General features: G+C 50.0%; 2 protein-coding genes across 2 annotated transcripts; one reads left to right on the plus strand and one right to left on the minus strand.

Moving 5' to 3' along the window:
• Positions 1-35: 35 nt before the first annotated feature.
• Positions 36-10,361, minus strand: alg13 (ALG13 UDP-N-acetylglucosaminyltransferase subunit). Its single transcript, XM_076051416.1, is given in 26 exon segments — positions 36-864; positions 1,624-1,725; positions 1,878-1,995; positions 2,088-2,128; positions 2,220-2,339; positions 2,558-2,681; positions 2,765-2,833; positions 3,256-3,326; positions 3,420-3,455; positions 3,629-3,797; positions 4,054-4,201; positions 4,856-4,963; positions 5,371-5,629; positions 5,753-5,838; positions 5,913-6,013; positions 6,740-6,804; positions 6,892-7,012; positions 8,259-8,325; positions 8,428-8,587; positions 8,677-8,758; positions 8,852-8,924; positions 9,069-9,115; positions 9,449-9,499; positions 9,584-9,602; positions 9,604-9,665; positions 10,051-10,361. Coding segments are annotated over 26 exon segments (2,802 nt in total). The 5' UTR covers positions 10,171-10,361; the 3' UTR covers positions 36-481.
• Positions 10,362-11,540: 1,179 nt separating this feature from the next.
• Positions 11,541-21,189, plus strand: aars2 (alanyl-tRNA synthetase 2, mitochondrial (putative)). The gene is made up of 22 exons (XM_076051415.1): positions 11,541-11,849; positions 12,396-12,584; positions 12,671-12,816; positions 13,498-13,689; positions 14,298-14,442; positions 14,546-14,691; positions 14,779-14,887; positions 15,095-15,133; positions 15,213-15,327; positions 15,436-15,563; positions 15,718-15,859; positions 16,690-16,865; positions 16,975-17,088; positions 17,174-17,314; positions 18,030-18,167; positions 18,472-18,578; positions 18,671-18,779; positions 19,347-19,472; positions 19,573-19,683; positions 20,371-20,454; positions 20,540-20,653; positions 20,745-21,189. The coding sequence occupies exons 1-22, from the start codon at positions 11,619-11,621 to the stop codon at positions 20,910-20,912; spliced, it is 2,970 nt and encodes a 989-aa protein (XP_075907530.1). The 5' UTR covers positions 11,541-11,618; the 3' UTR covers positions 20,913-21,189.
• Positions 21,190-21,582: the final 393 nt, after the last annotated feature.

Consider the following 21,582-nt stretch of genomic DNA (forward strand, 5'->3'; position numbering starts at 1 on the left):
AGTTACGATGATTAGAGATGAAATCAAGACAAACGGCTGCTGCATCAAATTTTATTGCCCTGAACAGTCACAAAATAAATACATCCCATAATAAACCAGGGACTGACCATGCCCAGCATGGAGCCCCACCTTTGGTTGGCTGGCTGTTTTTTGTTTTTTTTACATTCTTCAATCTTCTCTCTCTTTTAACTTAAACTAAAATCGTGACGCTGAACAAAAATCTAACGTCCACTGTCGGGCAGCAGAGGGCGCCGTTTCCTGCCTCATGGAGGTCATCAATGGCAGGTTTGTCTAAACTGAACTAAATTAAACCAACTTCTCTGGCTTTGTTGTAACAGCAAATTTTTAAATATATACTATAATGTCTCAATTTTTTTGGTGTTTGTTTAGTACGCAGGCATTTAGCATTGCTAATTTAAAGGAACAGCGCTCGTTAGCCATGAGCTAACAGCTCCAGCTGGAGCTCTCGCAGTGGGTGGTGCTACATGGTGGGCGGGATGTAGTGCGTGGTGCCGTGATGCAGTGGCGGAGCAGAGATGTAGCTGACCACATGGTGGGGATTTGAGGTGGGGCAGTAGACCCTGGGGGCGTGGCCAGTCTGTAGCGCCCCCCAGTGGGTGGAGGAGGGCAGGCACGACATGTAGGAGTGATGCGGGAGGAGGGCGGGGTGGGGATGGCTGGAGTGAGACAGAGAGGTTGTGGGGGGGGCGGCAGGGAGGTAAGCTGGCGGAGGCGGAGCTTCGTACGGCAGGTGAATGAGTGGAGGAGGGGCTGCCTGCTCCGAGTACAAGAGCACAGGTGAGGGGGCGGCGCCCGTGGGGGCAGGGCTGAGAGGGGAGGTGCTCTCCATGGAGGATGTGGGGCCTAACGAAATGGAAGGAAAAAGAAATTTGTGTCATTTTGCACAATGTCAGGCGTGTCAAACTCCAATACAAAGTGGGCCAAAATTTAAAACTTGGATAAAGTCAACATTGATATTTACAGATATAACAGGGAACCTTTTATATGGACCCAAACAAGTTTTGCTTCAACCTGAATATGGACCAAGCCAAGCTTATTACTAAACAATAAACTTAATATTGCACACATGCAAAACCAAATCTCAAATCTAAAAGACTCATCAAAATCACTAAAATGTGAACAACAAACAATACAGACATGTATACATACAGTATGTGTGCATCAAAACTACATATGAACACACATGGAATTATGTAGGAAACAAAAGTGTAAAATAACTCAAACATTTTATATTTAAATTCTTCAAAATAGCCACCTTTCAGAAAAAGCATATTTACAATTCAACATGTTTTTATTTGCTGCATAGTTACATCATATATCTGATGTCTTCAGTATCTATCTGCAGTGTAGAAAGTTTAAGATAAAAAAAACAATTGCATGAAGAAGGTGTATCCAAACTATTGACTGGTAGTGCACACACACACACACACACACACACACACACACACACACACACACACACACACACACACACACACACACACACACACACACACACACACACACACACACACACACACACACACACACACACACACCGAGGTCAGCAAGGTATTTAAAAGAACCTGCATGAACTTCTACTGCTGCCAGGACTCCACTCACCGCTGCTCTGTCCCTCAGTCTGTCCCTCTGCTGCCCTGCTGCCTTCTGGGTAGGAGGCAGGCTGGTGGGGGGGCCTCCCTGTCTCAGGGTAGGAGGGAGGAGCTACGGCAGAAAGACACCTTTTCAAACACCAACACCACCTCCTCAAAGCAGAAGGAGGTGAAGCCCTGAACAAGCCAACTCGTCAAGCAGAGGCTGCTGTCCCTGGACGAACTCCACAGCACCATCTACAGGTTTGTGTGTGTGTGTGTTACCGTGCAGCGGGGGCTCCTGGCTCAGGTAGGGGCTGTAGTGCTGGTAGGTGTAGGGGCTCTCGGCAGGGGGCGGGGGGTAGACCTGCTGCTGCTGTTGCCAACAGGTCTGATGGTACCACTGTAGGAGGAGGGTGGGGGCAGAGATGGTTGAGGAGGGGAGGGGGGCTTTCGGGGCGGGGGGGGGGTGCACTTGGAGCTGACGAGTCTTACCTGGACTCCCAGATTGAAGTAATACTGCAATACTCTGCAGTCTGTATAGACAGACAGACAGACAGACAGACACACACAGTGAGTAACCAGAATCACACAAAACCCACCCAGACACAATGTTTGACCGCTGACCTCGTGGTAAGTCACTCCCATTGGGGTCGTAAGAGTAAGGGGGCGGAGCCATGGACAGAGTCTCCCCCAACTCACTGACAAACCAGGAAGAGGGGGAGGTGGCCGAGACCGCCATCGCAACTGTGGGGGAAAAACAAAAAATAAATGAAATAAATAAATAACTAAACCACTCAACATGAGAAACATTGTTGCTTCCAGTGCTTTTGTGAGATAGATGGAGAGATCGATAGATATTTCATTGATCTCCAGGAGAAGTGTGTGTGTGTGTGTGTGTGTGTGTGTGTGTGTGGATGCAACCTGAGCGCGACTGCGTGTGTGTGTGTGTGTGTGGATGCAACCTGAGCGCGACTGCGTGTGTGTGCTGGGCGGATGGTGAGCGGCCGCAGCGACGTGCGATGACGGCGAGGACGGCGAGGAGGAGGAGGAGGGGGAGGAGCAGATGACAGCTAACGGCTTCACCACCTGGAACACAGCCAGTGTCAGCCAATCAGAGAGTGAGTCTGCGGCGGCCCGCCGGCTCACTTCCTGGGTATGCGCTCGTTCACCTGCTGCGAATAGCCAAAGTTCATCTCGGGCCTCTTGGGCGAGTGGGCAGCGTCGCCCTCGGGCTCATTCTGTCCACACGGCGACAGAGGAAAAACAATGGAACATTGTGTTTGCGTCTACGGTGGTGCTTCTCAACTGATGGGTCGTGACCCAAAAGTGGGTCGCAGAGCTGTTTTGATCGGGTCGATCGCAGCTTCGTGGGCAGTTGAATTAAATTAAAAAGGGATTTTAATATACATATATTTTTAAAAGAAAATGTTGGGCATTTATTATGCAGGACAAATTAAATAATTTCAATAATTTATTTCACTAGACGAGTGAGTTAGCAGCTTTTTTATTTTTGTGGAATAAAAATAAGTCCGAACTTCATCATAAGGAAAAAAATGACATGGGTCTTGAGACTGCACCAGTTGAGAACCACTGGTCGATGGTATCCATCTATGCGTTTGGTGTGTAACTGCAACCCCGCACCAGCAGGTGGGGGTGTTACCTGGTTGGAGGAGGGCTCGGCAGCAGCAGCAGTGGCAGAGGCGTAAACGCCCGGGGTCGGGTAGCCCTGATCTGCAACGTCGCGCACGCACACCGAGGTCACTTACTTCCTGTCCACATCTGTGCAGGGTGGACAGGTGGAGGTCACGTGACCTGGCTGCTCACCTTGACTCATGTAGATGTAGTCATCTGCGAAGTCAGCTGACACAAACGCACAGAATAGGTAGTTTAAAGGAATGAATAATTTTTAATTTAGCTGCTAGCAGCAGTAGTTTTGTTTGCACGAGGGAGTTAACACCGCGACCTGGTGGAGAGTGCAATTAGCCCAGCTAAAACATTAGCTAGCACTACCACCCACAACGCGAGCTCCTCACCCTGGTCCTCCACTGTGCTCGCATCCTGGTCGTCGTCCGAAGAACACACAGGGGTGTTACCAGGAGGCGGCGCGGCAGGGAGGGGTCTCGATCCTCGGGCAACCATGTAGGAAGTGCTAGAGGTGGGCGGCATGGATCCGATGGAAGGGGGCGGAGTCACAGTCTGACCCTGAGGGAGGAGGAGTCACAGGTGTCGTTGGCTGGTGGAGAGATGATGAACTGCAATCAGCCTGGAGCTGCTTCTCTCCCCGACTGCCCCCTGCTGGTCAACTGGTTCCGCTGCCCCCTGCTGGTCAACTGGTTCCGCTGCCCCCTACTGGTCAACTGGTTCCACTGGCCCCTACTGGTCAAATGGATCCGCTGCCCCTACTGGTCAACTGGATCCGCTGCCCTTTGCTGGCGTCGGCTCCGCTACTGGTTCTTACCAGCAGCGGTGTGAAGACACCGTCGGCGCCGTCATCCAACTGGTAGTAGGAGAGGGTGGGGTCCAGGTCAGGGTGCTCCTCCCCCACCTCGGCTGAGAAGCCATACTGAGACTCCTTGTCCAGAGCGGCCAGCTGACGGCGACTTCGACTGAACACAACAGCACCACAGTGACACACGAACAGGAAAACATCTTCCATGCTGCTCAGATGCTGACTGTCGCATTAAAGCGATTCACTTAATAGGGTGAACTGCTTGAATCAAAGAACAATCCTGACTAAAGGTGGGGGAAACAATCAATTCATGTAAAAATTGTGATTCTTATCCGCTACTATTTTGCATGGATGAATAAACTTCGAAAATCTTCCCTCCCTGGTAGCCTCAGGTAGCCTTGACTAGCCTCAGGTAGCCTTGACTAGCCTCAGCCAGCCTAATTGTATTTAGGCAATTTTATTCTTTAGTAATATCTTGAAATCTACAAAATTTCATTTTGTATAGTTTTATTGATCCAACAATATAATTTCTCATACAGCCTGAACATGAATAAATGTTTCCTTTTGTCTTTAGTTTAGGAGCAGTAGTTTTGTTTGCATGATTATTATCAGCAAGAATCAGTAGCTTTTAAGGTTTTAAGGTAAAAATCACGTTACACAAACTATATTCTGTTTTAGTGCCATAATTTGCTGAATCGTTGTGCTGATCGCACAATCTGCACCGTTAACCCTTGTGACTGCAGAGAAGCAGCAGCACCCCCACCATCATGACCTGTCTGGGTCATCAGAGCAGCTTCACCGAGTTCTTTACCGCGACCTGAAGCCGTAGTTGTCGTAGTCGTGGCAGTAGCGCCTGCTGGGGTGGTAGTAGGTCAGCTGGGGACCAATCAGGTGGCGGTTCAGGAAACGGGTGGAGCTTCTGACCGAAACACACACACACACACACACACACACACACACACACACACACACACACACACACACACACACACACACACACACACACACACACACACACACACACCTAATTGATTAAATTGATAAAAATCAATAATTACATTTGTTCACAATGAATTTGATTATCGATTTTAATCTGTCAACAAATCGCGGGAGTTTTAGGACATTATGACAGTTATTCACAGTAGATAAAGCTGTAAAGAAATATTACTTCCGACGGAAATTTGGATTAAAATTATTTTTTATTGTTGGTTAGAAAATACTTAAAACAACTTAAAGCTAAATTGTAACGATAGCTGCAGAAAATGTGCCATTATCCGATTAATCGATGATGAAAATAATCGTTAGTGGCAGCGCTAGTGAGCTCACCTGGCCGCTCCGTAGCGGGGGGGCCGGGCTGTCGGGTGATGGGGTGGGGGGGCGTAGGGGTCGTAGGCGATGGCCCCTGGGGGCGGGCCCGGTCGAGGGTGACCTGCCGGCTGGAAACGGGGGGGCAGGACGGAGGGGGCCGGGCTGCCATAGGAAGCGGCCTGTGTGATCAGAAGCTCCGCCCCCTTCACCCCGCTGCTGCCCCGCGACTTCCGGAAGTAGCGGTGACGGTGGTGCCGCTGGCCGCGGGAGTCCAAGTCTGGAGGGGTCGCGAGGGGTCGGCGGCAGGTTGGAGAAGAGCGTGTTAGAGAGTTTAGTGTGTTACAGAGAGTTTGGTAGGAGAAGCTCCAGGAAGTTTCCAGCTAGCGGTCGGTGAACGCACCCAGGTCTCCTTTCCTGGTGGGAGCTGCAACATTCCACGCAGGAACTGGGTTCACTGGTTTCAGGTCAGTCAGAGGAACCAGGTGTCTGGAACACAGAGAGTTGAGTGACAACACTGAGGCAGACCTGTGTGTGTGTGTGTGTGTGTGTGTGTGTGTTACTTCTCTCCCAGCTCCTCGATGAACACGGTGACTGCAGACGGGTGCGTTCCCACCTCCTGGATGAAGGCGTTGTAATATTTTCCCTTGGGCTCCAGACGCACCTAGAACACAGCTGGGGCTGGATTAAGCAATTAGACGCTGCACTGGACAGTGGCTGTGTCTCAATTTAGGGTGTGCATCCTTCGAAGGAAGTGTCCTCCGTCTGAAGGAAGCGTTCTGCCAAGGACCCGGCCTAGAAGGACGAACCAAGCCCCGCCTCCCCGGTAACCACATGGGACGGTCGAGCCTTCGGCGTATTTCCTCGTTGCGCCACCGCCGTTCCCTCCTGCTGGCCAACCCCGGAAGTGACGTCTTTATAGCATCAAGCTAACCATTGGTTCGCCATCCAACGATGGCGCTGGATGTTCAAATAAGTAAAAATATATTTTATGTGAAATTTCAATACTTAAATTTATATGTTGTGTCTTTGCCAGTAGATGCCGCTAATTTCAGCCGACTTCCCAGAAACCAACGATGCTTTGCAGCAGCACGCAAAGCATCCTGGGATACACAAGTACGCGAAGGATAGTAGCGGTGTAGCCTTGGAATCGGCTAAAAGTAGGGCGCATTTGGAGCGTCCTTCGGACTTTTGGGAATTGGGACAAGCCTTCGCGCAGTGCTATGACGCAACTTCCTTTCAAATGCATGCTTCGAAGGATGCAGACCCTGAATTAAGACACAGCCAGTGTGTTCACAAATGAGTGGAGCTTTGGAGGAGGGTTCACCACTGCTGCAGCATTCATTCATTCATTCATTCATTCATTCATTCAGTCAGTGGCTCTCTGTACCTGGCACTTGTCTCCCAGGAAGTACTGCCTGCCTGCGAACACCATGTACTCCGTCTTCTGCATCTCTGAGACACACATGCAGGATGAGCAAGTGACTGACTGACTGCAACCCCCCCCCATGGTCACATGACCCCACCGCCTCTGAGTCTCACCTTTGCAGGTGTCTTGCCACACGTCAAACTCAACGTTCCTGTACACCTCGCCATCCAGAGACCTCAGCACCTTGTATGGGAGGGACAGTCTGGCAGTGGGGGGCGGGGCTTCGCCGGCATGCTGGCCAATGAGAGCAACAGTTAGCGTCAGCTCCTCAGGTGCGCCATGATAAAATTATCCAATTTCACTGACGTGGTTTTTAAAAGGAACAGAACATTCAACAGTGGAGTGACTGTGCTTTAAAGGCATGTGAGCCCAGTTTCCTTCCCTGGATCCCTCATCAGCTTTGTGTGCTCATCAACAGGCCCAGGTTTCACACTAACGTACCGTGCCGTGCCTCGCCTCGCCACGGTACGGTGTTAGGGTGCTCGCACTGGCCACTACACAGTTGTAGGGGGTGCTGTTTGGGTTCCTCTATCGTTGAGGGGCCGAGCGAGACGAAGCGAGTTTAGTGGCGACGCAGCGACGAGCAGGGCACTGATTGGCTCAGACTTTCTGACGAAAGGTGAGAGCGACTCTCCGCGAAAACAGCGCGAAAACCCAACCGCCGTTTCTTTTTTGTCACGGTTCTAGTAGGTGGCGTGCGTTTTAGATGTGAAGATGGCCGAGCGATTTTTGCCGTGGACAAACTCCCGAGGTCCACACTTTTTTGTCAGTGGTGGCGGAAGACAGAATTCAGCGGGAACTGGACGGGGCAGTCCGCAATGTTAAGGTTTACACAGAAATTAAAGAGCAACCACAGGCCGAGCAGCAGGTGCAAAACAACCTCTACGTTGTCCATTGCTGCGCTGTTGTGCGTCGCAAAGAAATGACCCTGACGAAAATATTGTCCCGCTTTACCGCGTCGACTCCGCCCACGGTCTCATGATGACAGAGCCAATGAAAACACAATCGTACCGAGGCGAGGCGAGGCAATGAAAACACGCCCCGAGTATCAATAAATAAAGAGACTATTTTGTCATCATTAGGCTAAAAAGTGTCATTTTATAATGTTTTTGGTTGGCGGTGTGCCATCAAATTTTTTCAACGTCAAAAAATGTGCCGTCACACAAAGAAAGTTCAGCACAGATCTGTTCTTCTGTGTACTTTTACAGCCATCCACAACCTGCCCAACCCCCACCTCCCCCATGGGGAGCAGAGTGGCTGGAAACTCTCGAACTCACTCCCATCAGACATGCTTCACATCCACTTCTCTTCTCTACTTCCTCTGTTCAACCCCAGACTCGAAACTCATTTGTTCAAGATCGATTCCCTCTGACTGCCATCACAGATCTAACGTCTCCTCATTCTCTGACATATTAAAGTGAAAATAAAAATGTAATAAAAAAAAAAAAACAACCTGTGATGACATCACCAGGCCGCTCACCTTCGCATCGTCTGTGACGGCGCGATGTTTGTCCTCCACGGTGGCGCCGCCCACTTCCGAATCGTCCCTGTAGTCGACGGGTACAAACGTGGATTTTTTTTTTTTCTTTGCTGTGTACACGTTGACGGACCAATCAGACTCCAGCTGGGCATCGCGTGCCGTGCCGTACCTGTGGGTCTCTGGCATCTCGTAGCCGCCGTCTATGTCGCTGCACATGGACAGGCTGTTTCTGTAGCGACGGCCCCCCAGACGGAAGGCCTCTGAGGCCAGACTGAGCTCCGCCTCCTCCACGCCAAACACCCGGATGTAGAGCAGCTCGTACAAGAGAGCTGCGCCCAATGCACAACGCTCACGTACACGCGCACAGCACACAACAGAGTTCCCTGATCGACCCGGCAGGAGGCCCCTTCCTACTCACACTGACACAGGGCAGCCGTGGCCGGGTAGCTCCTGGGGTAGACGATGTCATAGTGGCCGTTGATGGAGCAGCACAAGGTCACCTGGGGAAAAACCACAGACAGACAGATAGACAGTCAGCCAGCGGGGACCAATCACAGTGCAGCTCCAGGCCAGACAGGAAGACCCTTTATCACCTTGTCAACAAAGTTGTCCATGGAGATGATGGTGGCTGGTTTGCCTGGGTAGCGGTAGATCAGGAAGCAGCGCCTACACACAGACACGCACACTTTTCTAATTTATGACTTTCTTACAATTAATATAATTTCTTCATGTTCGGCGGGCCGGATTAAAAGCTTAACTGGCCACATATGGCCCCCGGGCCGTAGTTTGCCCATGACCTGTGATCCTCACCTGTAGAGTTGAGACAGTGCCTTGATCTCCACCTGACCCACCGTCTCCTGGAAAGGCAAACACAAAGTCAAAAGGTCAGACACTCAAGTGGCCAAAAAGCTGCTCTGGAATCCACCCAACAGAGACCAGCACCAGCTGCTGCAACAGAGTTTAGCCTGGGTGGGACACTAATAAGAGACACACAACTCTCACGGCATCTCCCCCCAGGGAGGACGCCGTTTCACTGTGATTGACAGGCCGTTCAGCCAATGACCTCCCGCCTTCCCCGTCTACCGCCTTTCTACGGGGCTCTTCACCGGATGAAGACACAAGACGCATCCAGAAGATTTCAGTTTAGTCCCACCTGGATGGTAGGACAACCGCCCTGACCTTGACCTCACCTTCGGGTCCTCCAGACGCTCCAGGTACTTCTCAAAGGAACCTTCAACAAACTGAGAGACAAAGAGAGAGATGCTCACCTGCCAGTTCAGCGGCTGTTCCCTGATTGGTTCAGCTCACAGTGAGCCCTGACTCACCGGCTCAAAGTTGCACCTGGGCTCTCATGAAGTCGGCGCAGTCCTGTCGGATCCTCTGGTGGTAGTTTTGAGAGTAGTACAGCTAACACGGACACGTCCATTCGCAAGACACGTGATGGTGGTGATGATGATGATGATGATGATGATGATGATGATGATGATGATGATGATGATGAAACAGCAGCGCCGGAAGGAAGGAAGAAAAAAAAGTGGGGTGACAAGAACAAACGCACCTATTTTTTTTACTAGCTTAACTTTTGCTAAACCTATCCCGAGCGAACTGCGCTGGATACTTGTAATTTGTGAGTGCGAGGAAAAAGGGGCGAAAAATCTTTGAGCTTTCCTCAAAACAAGGACCGACATTTAACTTCCGGCTAACTTTGAAGTTTCCGAGTTTGCCCAAACCCCCCCCCCCCCTTTTCTCCGGTCCCAACAGTCCAGTCGTGTAGGCCTTCGGGGCCGCTCACCTGTTCGGACACGGCCCGGAACAGGCTGGACGCGTCCCGGGCCACCATCTTCCGGTAGAAGCCCAGGCTGGTCAGGTACTCGTCCATGTTGACGAAGTATTTTTTCAGGCCCTTCTGCATCCCGCCAACAACACCGACCGAAGGGAATTGTGCTCAACTGTGGCCTCTAGCCGCCGCGCTCACCTCCAACAGGTGAAGCTAATCAGCGCTGATTGGCTGAGACGTTCACTGACCCTACGGCACCGGCACTGGGCTCGGTTCTGGAGTGCTTTTGGGCCATGAGTGGATTAACAAAGTGTACAACATATTTAAACTGGAAAGAGAAACCATTGTCAGACGAATACAACAAGATGCGTTTTTCTTTTATAAAGAGTCAAAGATGAGAGAGGGAGATGCGATTTGTTACACAGGTGCGACCATCTTTTATTTAATGCTATGTCTTTATATACTTGAATAACACTTTAAAAAAAAAAAGTGCTTTGTTTACCATTGAGGTAAAAGTTTTCTGGATAAATACAGTATATATAAATATTATAAGTAATACTCCACATGTTTATTTTATATATGTGTGTATATATATATATATATATATATATATATATATATATATATATATATATATATATTCTTAAGGACTCGTAGTTTGTATGGCGGTAGGACAATTCATTCTCATCTGTATTGTTGATGGTGTGACAGATACACAGCCGTGTGGAATGAAGATCAACAACAGACTGATGTTTGTTTGAATATGTTAATGTACATGTGTGCCAGAAAAAAAGAAAATAAATAAATAAATCATGGTGGGGCAGTAAGAGATGTTGACTGAATCATCTTTTCATGTAAAACTAAATGAAAAAAGTAATAATAATTTATGCATTTTTTTTCATACTGACAGTGATAATAACTAAAAATAAAAAATAAAAAAAAAGGTTTACACCCCCCACACTCTTGACATTTTGAGATCTTGTTATGTTGACTGTTAGAACCACCGCATTGAAATATTTCTCATCTCGATGGGGGGAAAAAAGACATTCAATATTTCACCTTTTGTCATTTTAAAATAAATAATAATCTTGAAATAAAGTAGCCTTACTTGAAACAACAGTCTTGAGTAAATAACGGGTAGAATCTTTGATTTGAGCAGCGTTCTTGGCTGTTTTTCCTGAGAGCAGAGAGTGTCTTAAGTCAGTTTTTATAACAGTATTTACTGGAAGAGAGTCTCGGCAACATAGACAAATTTGGCTTGTGTGAGATGATTGCGCGCGCGAAAAACAACACAATCACTACTACAGAAAGAATGAGAGAGAGAGAGAGAGAGAGAGAGAGAGTGTGTGTGTGTGTGTGTGTGACTAAAACACACACACTCTCTCTCTCTCTCTCTCTCTCTCTCTCTCTCTCTCTCTCTGCACCTCCCACAGTGAACCACCAGGTAGCAGCAGTGTGGCGGGCGATTTCTGTAGCGAAAGAGGAAGAAGGCTCTGAACGCGCATGCGCGTCAGGACACTCCGTCAATCGGTCGGGGCGACAGTGTCGTGTTGTCCGTGTTGTGAGGCTGCCCGGTGCTCCTCATGTTGCGGCTGCTGCTACGGCGGAGGTTCGGCGAGCTGCTGAGCCTCCGCGGTTACGGCTCACCGCGCTCCTTTGGAGACTGTCCTCCACCGGAGCTGTCCGCTGCCCGGGTCCGCGGCACCTTCTTGGACTTCTTCCGGGTCAAACACGGGCACCTTCTGGTTCCGTCCTCCCCGGTCCGGCCCCGGGGAGACCCCAGCCTGCTCTTCGTCAATGCCGGCATGAATCAGGTCCGTTTTGTCACACAAATTTATTTATTTGTGTATTTATCTTTATTTATCCTTTTTTTTTAATCAGTAATTTTGTTCATTATGTGACAAATGATGAAATGATGATTTAATCTGCTTTGGTCATGACACAGTATTGTATCTTGTTGCCAGTTTCTCTCTCTGTCCCTCTCTCCAACCCTACCCCTCACCTGGGTCCTCTTTCTATTCTCTCTTTCACTCCCTGTCCCTCGCTCAGTCCTGTTGTGACCAGAATAACATGAAATAATAATAATGAAACCACTCAACAGGTAGTTCCTGAACTGACCTGGGTGATCCCAGTCTCAGGTCACAGGCTCCACTTGTGAGAATAAATCTGTCAGTCATCATAAAGACATTTAGAGACATTCCTGCTTGTCATGATGGCCGGGAAGGACAAGGGGGGAAAAAAATTCTCTCCTTGAAAATTAATTGTCTCTTGAAAATTAGTTTCATCAGCAATAACTTAAAGAGAATCTTCTCTTCCATCGCCACTGCTGTTGTTGACACTTGTCTGCACTGTCCTCTCAGTTCAAGCCCATCCTCTTGGGCACGGCGGACCCCCGCAGCCAGTTGGCCTCCTACCGCCGCGTGGTCAACAGCCAGAAGTGTGTCCGCGCCGGCGGGAAGCACAACGATCTGGACGACGTGGGCCGGGACCTTTATCACCACACCTTCTTTGAGATGCTGGGCAACTGGTCGTTTGGAGACTACTTCAAAGTGAGCAGTGTGGGCCGGGGGCTGACTTCCGGTGTGGGCTGTGCAAGACGGCGTTGTCGTCACATCCTGTCTGTAACTGTGTGCAGGAGGAGGCGTGTCACATGGCCTGGAGCCTCCTCACGGAGCATTATGGGATACCTGCGGAGCGACTGTATGTGTCTTACTTTGGCGGGGACGCCGCCTCAGGACTTCCTGCGGATGAAGAGACTCGACAGATCTGGTTGGACATTGGGTACGGCTCCGCCCCCCCCCCTCTCCCTCCCACCACCACCACCACCACCACCATCACCACCATCCTGCTGTCTGATGCACATTGGTCGTCCTGAAAATATGTGTACTGATTAAGGATGTTAATCAATTATTGATTAATTGTTGATTAAGAATTTAATCGATTAAATTCAATTAGTCGCAGTTAATTTAACATTTTTTACACAGGTAGTTAATATCATTAGAAGAGTGTAGGAAAGAGCAATTCACCAGTAGATACTGTGATGGTCATAATATACCTAGAACAAGTTACTTTGAAACAACTTTTTGAAAAAATAAAAGTTGAACTGTGACCCATTAGAAGTCAACTTAAAGTCAGAGGATGAATGTTTAGGGTGTTTTTACTGTTCTCTAATGTAAAAATGGGTCACAGTGGACCCTCAACATTATCTAAGGGTTAAATAATGTGTTCCTGACACATTTTTCATTGTGAAATTTAGGTTTGCAGAAAAATTTGTGCGGATCAATTAATCGTTAATCGATCGATAAGGTGAATCAACTAATGATTAATACTGATGCTAAATTGCAAAAATAAATAAATAAATAAAATTTAAAAAATCCCAGCATGCACTGGGACAGGAAGCCCCGGGATAACAGTCAGACTCTGGCTTTTTTTTGTTTTTTGACTACTTGTTCTCCTCCTCAGGGTTCCACCCGCTCGTGTCCTGCCATTCGGTCTTAAGGAGAACTTCTGGGAGATGGGGGACACGGGCCCCTGCGGGCCCTGCACCGAGATCCACTACGACCACGTGGGGGGGCGGGATGCGGCGCCACTCGTCAACGCTGACAGTCCTGAGGTGGTGGAGATCTGGAACCTGGTCTTCATGCAGTACAACAGGTGAGCTCCTGCTGCTCGGTACTCCGAATCACCCAGAACCACTGGGATCCAAGGTGGCAGCACATTCATTTAAATATCAGCAGATGCTGGAAAAGTTTTTGGTTTCCTGGTTTCTTCCTCCTTATGCGGCCCCATAGAACATGTAGCAGTAGTGCCACGTGCCATCATGCCCATAAAACACAAGTGATACATCACGGATGCATCAGCCAATCAGAACAAGCCGAGACGCAGCAGCATATATGGCGATTTGTCTGGGAATTTTATGGCCTTTATAATTTTTTAGGAAGGTTAAAAGTCCCTGACTTAAAAATCTACAATACAAAGATTTATCATGAACTGTGTTTCAGGTCAAAGGTCGTCCTGTCAGTTGATTTACAGGCGTTTCTTTTTGTATTGTGATCTATTGGGAAAAATGCTTTTTGGATCTTACGAGGTTTTTGGCTGCAGTACCTTAAGTGGCCACTGGAAAAAACCCTGATGCCTCCCCATATTGCCAGTTTGATATTCCATGGTCTTACCGTGTGTGCGTGTGTGCGTGTGTGCGTGTGTGTGTGTGTGTGTGTGTGTGTGTGTGTGTCTCTCTCTCTCTCTCTCTCTCTCTCTCTCAGGGAGGCAGACCACAGTCTGCAGCTGCTGCCCCAGTTCAGCGTGGACACTGGGATGGGACTGGAGCGACTTGTGAGCGTCTTGCAGGGCAAATGTTCCAACTACGATACCGACTTGTTCACGCCGCTGCTGCTTGCCATCCAGCAGGTGATCCAGACGCAACACACATGTGTGTGTGTGTGTGTGCGTGTGTGTGTGAGAATGTTGAGACAGACAAGCTTATAGTTGCTTGGTGTGTGTGTGCACCCAGCGCTCGGCGGCAGCTACATACGGCGGCAGGACGGGGGCGGCCGACCAGGGGAAGGTGGACATGGCCTACAGGGTGGTGGCCGACCACGTGCGCACACTGTCGGTGTGCATCGCGGATGGAGTCCATCCTGGAATGTCTGGAGCAGAGTGAGTCGTCAACCAATCGGCAGCCAAGAGCAATCGCACACGGCCAATCAGCTGGGAGTGACCTGTGAGTGTGTTTCTCTCCTTCAGGTTGGTGCTGAGGAGGATCCTGCGGCGGGCTGTTCGCTTCTGTGCAGAGGTCCTCCGGGCCCCCCCGGGGACGCTGGCCAGCCTGGTCCCCACTGTGGTCCACATACTGGTGAACTACATTTCCCACAATCCATCAGCTAAAAAACAAAACAAAACAGATACATTTGAAGCGGATCAGATTGGTTGACATGTCAGTCAGGGCTGGTGACACCCATTGCCAATGTCTCCAGTTAGCTGGTTAGCCAATTAGCCACTACTTGGGGGATTGATTGAATGATTGATTGGTTGATTGATTGGCTGAATTGTGTGTTGGCAGGGTGACGTGTACCCAGAGCTCCACAGGGACGCAGACCGGGTGAGGATTAGGGCAACCCAACAGGAAGTCGTCCTGGCTGGAACTCTGACCCGACGACTGACAACTGCTGTGCTTTCAGATCATGGACGTCATCGACGAGAACGAGGCTCACTTCCTGTCCTCCCTGCAACGTGGCAGCAGGCTCATCCAGCGCACGCTGAACAGGAAGGACTACAAAGATGGCGTCTTCCCAGGTCAGTCCCTGGGGTCAGCTGTTTTGGGGGGGCGCAGTAGAGAGGGGGCGGAGTCTTAGCAAAATCAGACCCCCTGTGCGTGTGTGTGTGTGTGTGTGCGTGCGCCAGCCTCGGTTGCCTGGTCCCTCCACCGGGACCTGGGCTTCCCTCTGGACCTGGTGGACCTGATGCTGGAGGACACCAGAGTCCAGGTGGACCATCAGGAACTCGAGCGGCTGATGGAGGAGCATCGGCAGGTGAGAACTTCCCATCATGCACCTCAGCTTTGGCTCCTTCACCACGTGGCCCCAACTGAGGGGGGCGGGGCAACGTCATTGTGAAGAGGCCGCACCTGACCTGATCCTGATAATGTTGTGTTTGTGTGTGTGTGTGTGTGTGTGTGCTGCACAGGCGAGGGCGGAGCTCCAGGCGGGCGTCGGCTCTCAGCTGACGCTGGATGTGGTCAGCCTGTCGGAGCTGCAGCGTCTCGGGGTTCCTCACACTGACGACAGCCCCAAGTACAACTACAGGCTGCAGCACAATAACTCCTACGGTAGAGACACACACACACACACACACACACACACTAGGGCTGTGCAATTAATCGATTTTAAATCGAAATCAGATTTTTCAGTCAAGACGATGTTAAAAAAAGGAAGATCGGAAAATGGATTTTCCTCTCGCGTGCTTCTGGGTCTGTGCCCTGCCAGGCTACCGTAGTCCTCCTGCCCCCTTGAGAAGCTACACCCACACCCCGCTGTTAGCGTGTCAGCGTTTGCTTAATCAAGCGAGAAATTTGTCGCTAAAAACGGCAATAAAATGCAGGTCAGTCGTGTTGAATTGGTACGGCCTCACTGTTTCGGATCAAGAGCAAACCGCTCCCCGCCGCAAAGTATGCCTGAAGGCAGTATCCCCTGAAGGCTGCAACACGACTAACATATTCCAACACCTCGCAAAAAACCACAAGCCAGAGCGGGAGCAGCGTGTTGCGTTGTGGGCTGCCGAAGACGAAAGGCCGGCTGAAACTCCGAAGCAGGTAACGTTAGCGGCTTCATTTTGACGTGGCGTCCCATATAGCAAGCCAGACGCTACGTGGAAAAGGGTTACGGGTGCGGTGGCATTGCACATAGCAAAAGACATGGTCCAAATATATACTGTAGAAAAGTCTGGCTTCCAACACTTGCTGCCTTTTGTAGTTTTACCCAAAAAATCAAAATTGAAAATTGAGTTTTCAGAGAAAAAAATCTGGATTTCATTTTTGCCCAAAATCGCCCAGCCCTAACACACACACACACACACACACACACACACACACACACACACACACTCACAACGGCCCTGGCCAATGAGCAGTGAGACCTCCCATCTCCATTTGCTCCCCAGCTTTCCCAGAATGCCGCGCCACGGTGGTGGCGCTGTTCGACGGCGAGGAGCTGGTGTCGGAGGTGGCGGGAGGAGCTGGCCGGCGCTGCCTGGTGCTCCTGGATCGGACCTGCTTCTACTCGGAGCAGGGGGGCCAGTCGCACGATCGAGGATACCTCACACGGGACGGCCTGCAGGTCAGCTGAGACCCCTAGGGGAGGAGGGTGAGAGGAGTCCCGAGGGGGGCGGAGCTGACTCATCCACTGGTGTGTGTGCGTGTGTGTGTGTGTGTGTGTGTGTGTCCAGGACGTGCTGTACCCCGTGGAGGCCGTGGTGCAGGCGGGGGGCTACGTCCTCCATCAGGTGACGGTGGAGGAGCGTCTGAGGACCGGAGACCAAGTGCAGCTGCACCTGGACCAGGTAGAGCAGCGGGTCACCCAGTCAGTCAGTCAGTCAGACATACATACAGACTGACTGACTGACTGACTGTCTGTCCGTCTGTTAGGCCCACAGGCTGTCCTGCATGGTGAACCACACGGCCACGCACGTCCTCAACTGGGCCCTGAGGGAGGTGCTGGGCCCGTCCGTCCAGCAGAGGGGCTCGCATGTGTCGGCCGAGCGTCTCCGCTTCGACTTCAGCATCAAGGTATGTCCAATGGCGCCCCCTACTCACCATACAGTGCACTGTATCAGGGGCAGGAGTCGCCAAGCTTTTTGTACCTGAGAGTGACTTCATGGGTCCTGAGTCCATATGAAGGGCGACCAGTTTGCTCCGCTCTCCTGAAATAAGAAACTTTCTCAGTTATATATTATTATTATTATTATTGTCAATAATTATCAACAGTGACTTAACAAGGTTGGATAAAATTGAATTTTAGACGCAACTCAGCGAGTTGTGCTATTTTTCGAACAGGCCTGCGGGGGGCGACTCATGGTTCTTTAGGGGCTTACACTATTTTGTAGTGGTGGACGAATCCTGAGTGAACATCGGTATTTACTATAACGTCCACGTTGAGTGGATGGTATAGTATGCCTACAAGTGGTGTACCGACCAACCGATGGTCACTAACCCGGCAATGCATGATATATCCCATCATGCATTGCGCTCACGCTGACACAAAGATAAAAAAAACTAAAAAGCCAAACATAATCTTTTTTTTATAATGTAGGAAGATGTTTACGTACTTGTCACGAACATTTATATGTATTTGTGTAAAGTACTCTATAAATCTTTATGATAATTAATCTAATACCACTTGCCAACCGGGCGTTTTAATAAAGCTACTGCATTGGCCAATGAGTACGCTCTATAGTTGGCGCTCACTGGCCGTCACCGACGCCCGTCTCCGTGTCTCCTTCAGGGTCCCCTGAGTGTCTCGCAGCTGCAGCAGGTGGACAGGTGCGTGGGGGACGTCATCGCAGCCAATCGTCACGTCTACACCCAGGAGCTCCCCCTGCAGGAGGCCAGATGCATCGCGGGACTGAGGACGGTGGACGAGGTAGAGAAGAGAGACCAGGAATGAATTCATAGCAGCTGCTGCGTCCAGCATTTCAGGACCCCTTGTTTTTGTGGTTTGTTTGTTTGTTTGTTGTCGACACTGCCACCTGCTGGACACCTTTGAAACTACAACTACATCAGCGTCCCATACAAATACCACTGTTTTGTCAGCCAAGTTACACTGTTAAAGTTTAATTAGAAATTAGAGTTTGGTTCAGGTTACAGCAAGGGTGAAGTGAGGATGTCTGTCTGTCTGTGTTTCTGACTGACTGTCTATCTGTCTGTACTTCTGTCTGTGTGTGCAGGTGTATCCCGACCCTGTGCGGGTGGTGTCAGTGGGGGTGCCAATCCCGGACCTCCTGCTGGACGAAGGCACAGACCAGCAGACGTCAGTGGAGCTCTGCTGTGGAACGTGAGACCTGCAGCACCTGCCGTGACCATGTGACCGCTGTTCTGTGTGAAGGGGAGGAGTCTGAAGTCTGTGTGTCTGTCTGTCTGTCTCAGCCACCTGCTGCAGACGGGAGGCATCCATGACCTGCTGGTCGTCTCCGAGAGGCAGATGGTGAAGGGGATCAGCCGCATCGTCGCCCTGACCGGACGGGCTGCCACACAGGTTGGCCACGCCCACTGCAATGCCCCACTGCAATGCCCACGCATGTTATCGGATCAATGCGAGACAGAGATGTGAATCTTTGTGTGTCTCACGATTCGACTCGTTTCCCATTCTTGAAGTCACGATTCGATTCAAAATGGATTCTCAATTCAAAATCTTTTCTCAATTCAAGCGATTTTCGATTCAAAAATCCATCCTGTACCTAGCGCATTAATAATGAAGCAAACAGAACACAGTCTGCATAACAGATTTAAACAAAACTACTGCTCCTTAACACTGACGGACGGAGGAAACGTAAACAAAAAATACATTTTTCAAACTGTATAAAAAATCGTTAAGAATCTCTCCCTCCAATACCTCCCCTTAATATCGACATTGACTATACGACAGGAGGTTCACGCCCTCTGCTGGCCTCATCTGTCAGTCCCAATGAGCACTTCCTGTCACCAAAACCAGTTTAACCAGTGAAATCTGACCAGTGGTCGGACTCGCTGGGTCGGTTGGCTCTGCTGAAGACAGCGACAGTGATGGTTAACGGTGTTGTGTCCTCCTCGGCGTGTCCCTCAGGCGCGGGAGGCCGGCCTCGCCTTGGCTCAGGACGTGGACTCCCTGGCGGCGAGACTGGCCGACTCCGCCCCCACCAGCCTGGACTCCGCCCAGCGCCTGGCCAAAGAAGTGGGCGTCCTGTCTGACGTAGGTAGACACCTTCATCCGCAAGACAGCGGGGTGGTGCTGAGGGACCCCCGCCGACCCCTGACCCCCCCACCCACCCTCTTGTGTGTCTGTGTCGCAGGCGGTGGACAACACGGCCGTCCCCCAGTGGCAGCGGCGCCACCTGCAGGAGCACCTCCGCATGCTGCAGCGCAGCAGCAACACAGCCATCAGGAAGCTGGAGGCCAGAGAGGTGAGCGGCACACACACACAAACACACACAGGCTGTGTCTCAATTCAGGGTCTGCATCCTTGAAGTACGCATTTTGAAAGGAAGTTGCGTCACAGCACTGCGCGAAGGCTCGTCCCAATTCCCAAAAGTCCTGAGGACGCTCAAAATGCACCCTCGGAATGCGCCCTCGTTTTAGCCGATTTCCAAGGATGCACTGCTACTATCCTTCACGTACTTGTGTATCCCAGGATGCTTTGCGTGCTGCTGCAAAGCATCGGGAGATCCTGGGAAGTCAGCTGAAATTAGTGCCATCTACTGGTAAAGACACCGCGTATAAATTTAAGTCTTGAAATTTCACATAAAAATATTCAGTTTTAACGTAGGGTTTTTACTTATTTGAAAATCGAACGACATCGTTAGATGGCGAATCAATGGTTAGCTTGATGCTATAAAGATGTCACTTCCGGGGTTGGCCAGCAGGAGGGAACGGCGGTGACGCAACGAGGAAATACGCCGAAGGCTAGACCGTCCCATGTGGTTAGGGGGAGGCGGGGTTTGGTCCGTCCTTCTAGGCTGGGTCCTCGAAGAACGCTTCCTTCAGACTGAGGACGCTCCTTTCGAAGGGTGCAGACCCTGAATTGAGACACAGCCGCACACACACACACACGCTACAACTACTCTGTCATGGTTTCCCATCATGCTTTGCAGGCTAAAGCTCAGGCCCAGGCCCTGCTGGAGAAGAACAGTGTGAAGGATGTGCTGGTGTCCGTCGTGGACACCAACTCCCTGTCGGTGAGGACACGCCCCCACCCTACACCCCTCCCCGCCCCCCACAATGCACCTGGGCGGTTCTGACCTCTGACCTCTTCCCTGTCAGATCGTGATGAAGACGGTGAATCAGCTGAGCGCCGCCGCTCCTCGCAGTCACGTGATGCTGCTCGCTCACCAGCTGCATTCTGGGAAGGTTCTGTGTGCCTGTCAGGTTCCCAAGGTAACGGCCGACGGTGCGGCTGCGATGTCACCAATGGGAGGGAGGTGCCTTGTCATCGAGTGTCTGATTGGCTGTCCTCTCCTTCCCACAGGGCTCGCCGTCCCTCCTGGCCTCTGATTGGGCGGTGGCTGTGTGTCATCACCTGGGTGGGGCTGCGGGGGGCTCCGCGCTGGTGGCCAAGGGAACAGGAAGTAGCAGTGACATCGCTGAGGCCGTGAGGTGGGCGCAGCAGTTTGCATACCAAAATTTGGAACAGTAAAAATATCAAGTATGAAAAAAAAAATCAGTTGTTTTATGATAAACGGGTTCAGGACTTGAACCAGGACTTGGTTTGTATCGCAGTGGCTCAGCAAGAATGGTCGCTTACTACATACAGAGTTTTTAAAGACATTCTGTATTCCAATACCTGTAAAAGAATATTGTATGGCAGTTGATGCAAACCCAACACGTTGCTTATGGCTATTACTATCTAGTCAACAGCCAATGTGGAAGGCTGATATCATGCTAAATAACATCAAGATTAAAAAATAAATAAATGAATAATAAAAAAAAAAATAGCCCATAAAATGAAAACATTTATGTATCCAATGAATCACTCTCTGAAAAGTACTGATCTATATGAATCGTGTATTCTGTAACAAAGGGACAGAAATTATTTGTTTATTTATATGACTGTATTTATGTAAACTGCTGATGGTCAAAATGTTTTTAAATCCTTATGTGGGTTAAGATCTGCAGAAAGTGGAATTATGTACAGAAGCATTTTTTTTTGCTTTTATTCTTATTTTATATGGAAGGTTTCACGTTCATGTAAATGGTCAAACAAAACAATATCCACTAATTTCCGAATGACATGAAAATGTAGTTCGACCAGCTAATTTGGACTAATTCATATTTTTGGGGGAATCTATGAAGCCTTAAAATCTTTG

Source organism: Nelusetta ayraudi, unplaced genomic scaffold, assembly GCF_046127955.1.
Source record: "Nelusetta ayraudi isolate G7.1 ecotype Tasmania unplaced genomic scaffold, CSIRO-AGI_Nayr_v1 ptg000134l, whole genome shotgun sequence".
Taxonomy (NCBI): Eukaryota; Metazoa; Chordata; class Actinopteri; order Tetraodontiformes; family Monacanthidae; genus Nelusetta; species Nelusetta ayraudi.

Excerpts from the sequence above, each read along its gene's own strand:
- aars2 (XM_076051415.1), top strand. The coding sequence starts at position 11,619 with ATGTTGCGGCTGCTGCTACGGCGGAGGTTCGGCGAGCTGCTGAGCCTC. Across the intron at positions 15,134-15,212 it reads TCCACAGGGACGCAGACCGG|ATCATGGACGTCATCGACGA; the intron begins GTGAGGATTAGG and ends CTGTGCTTTCAG. Across the intron at positions 19,473-19,572 it reads AAGTGGGCGTCCTGTCTGAC|GCGGTGGACAACACGGCCGT; the intron begins GTAGGTAGACAC and ends TCTGTGTCGCAG.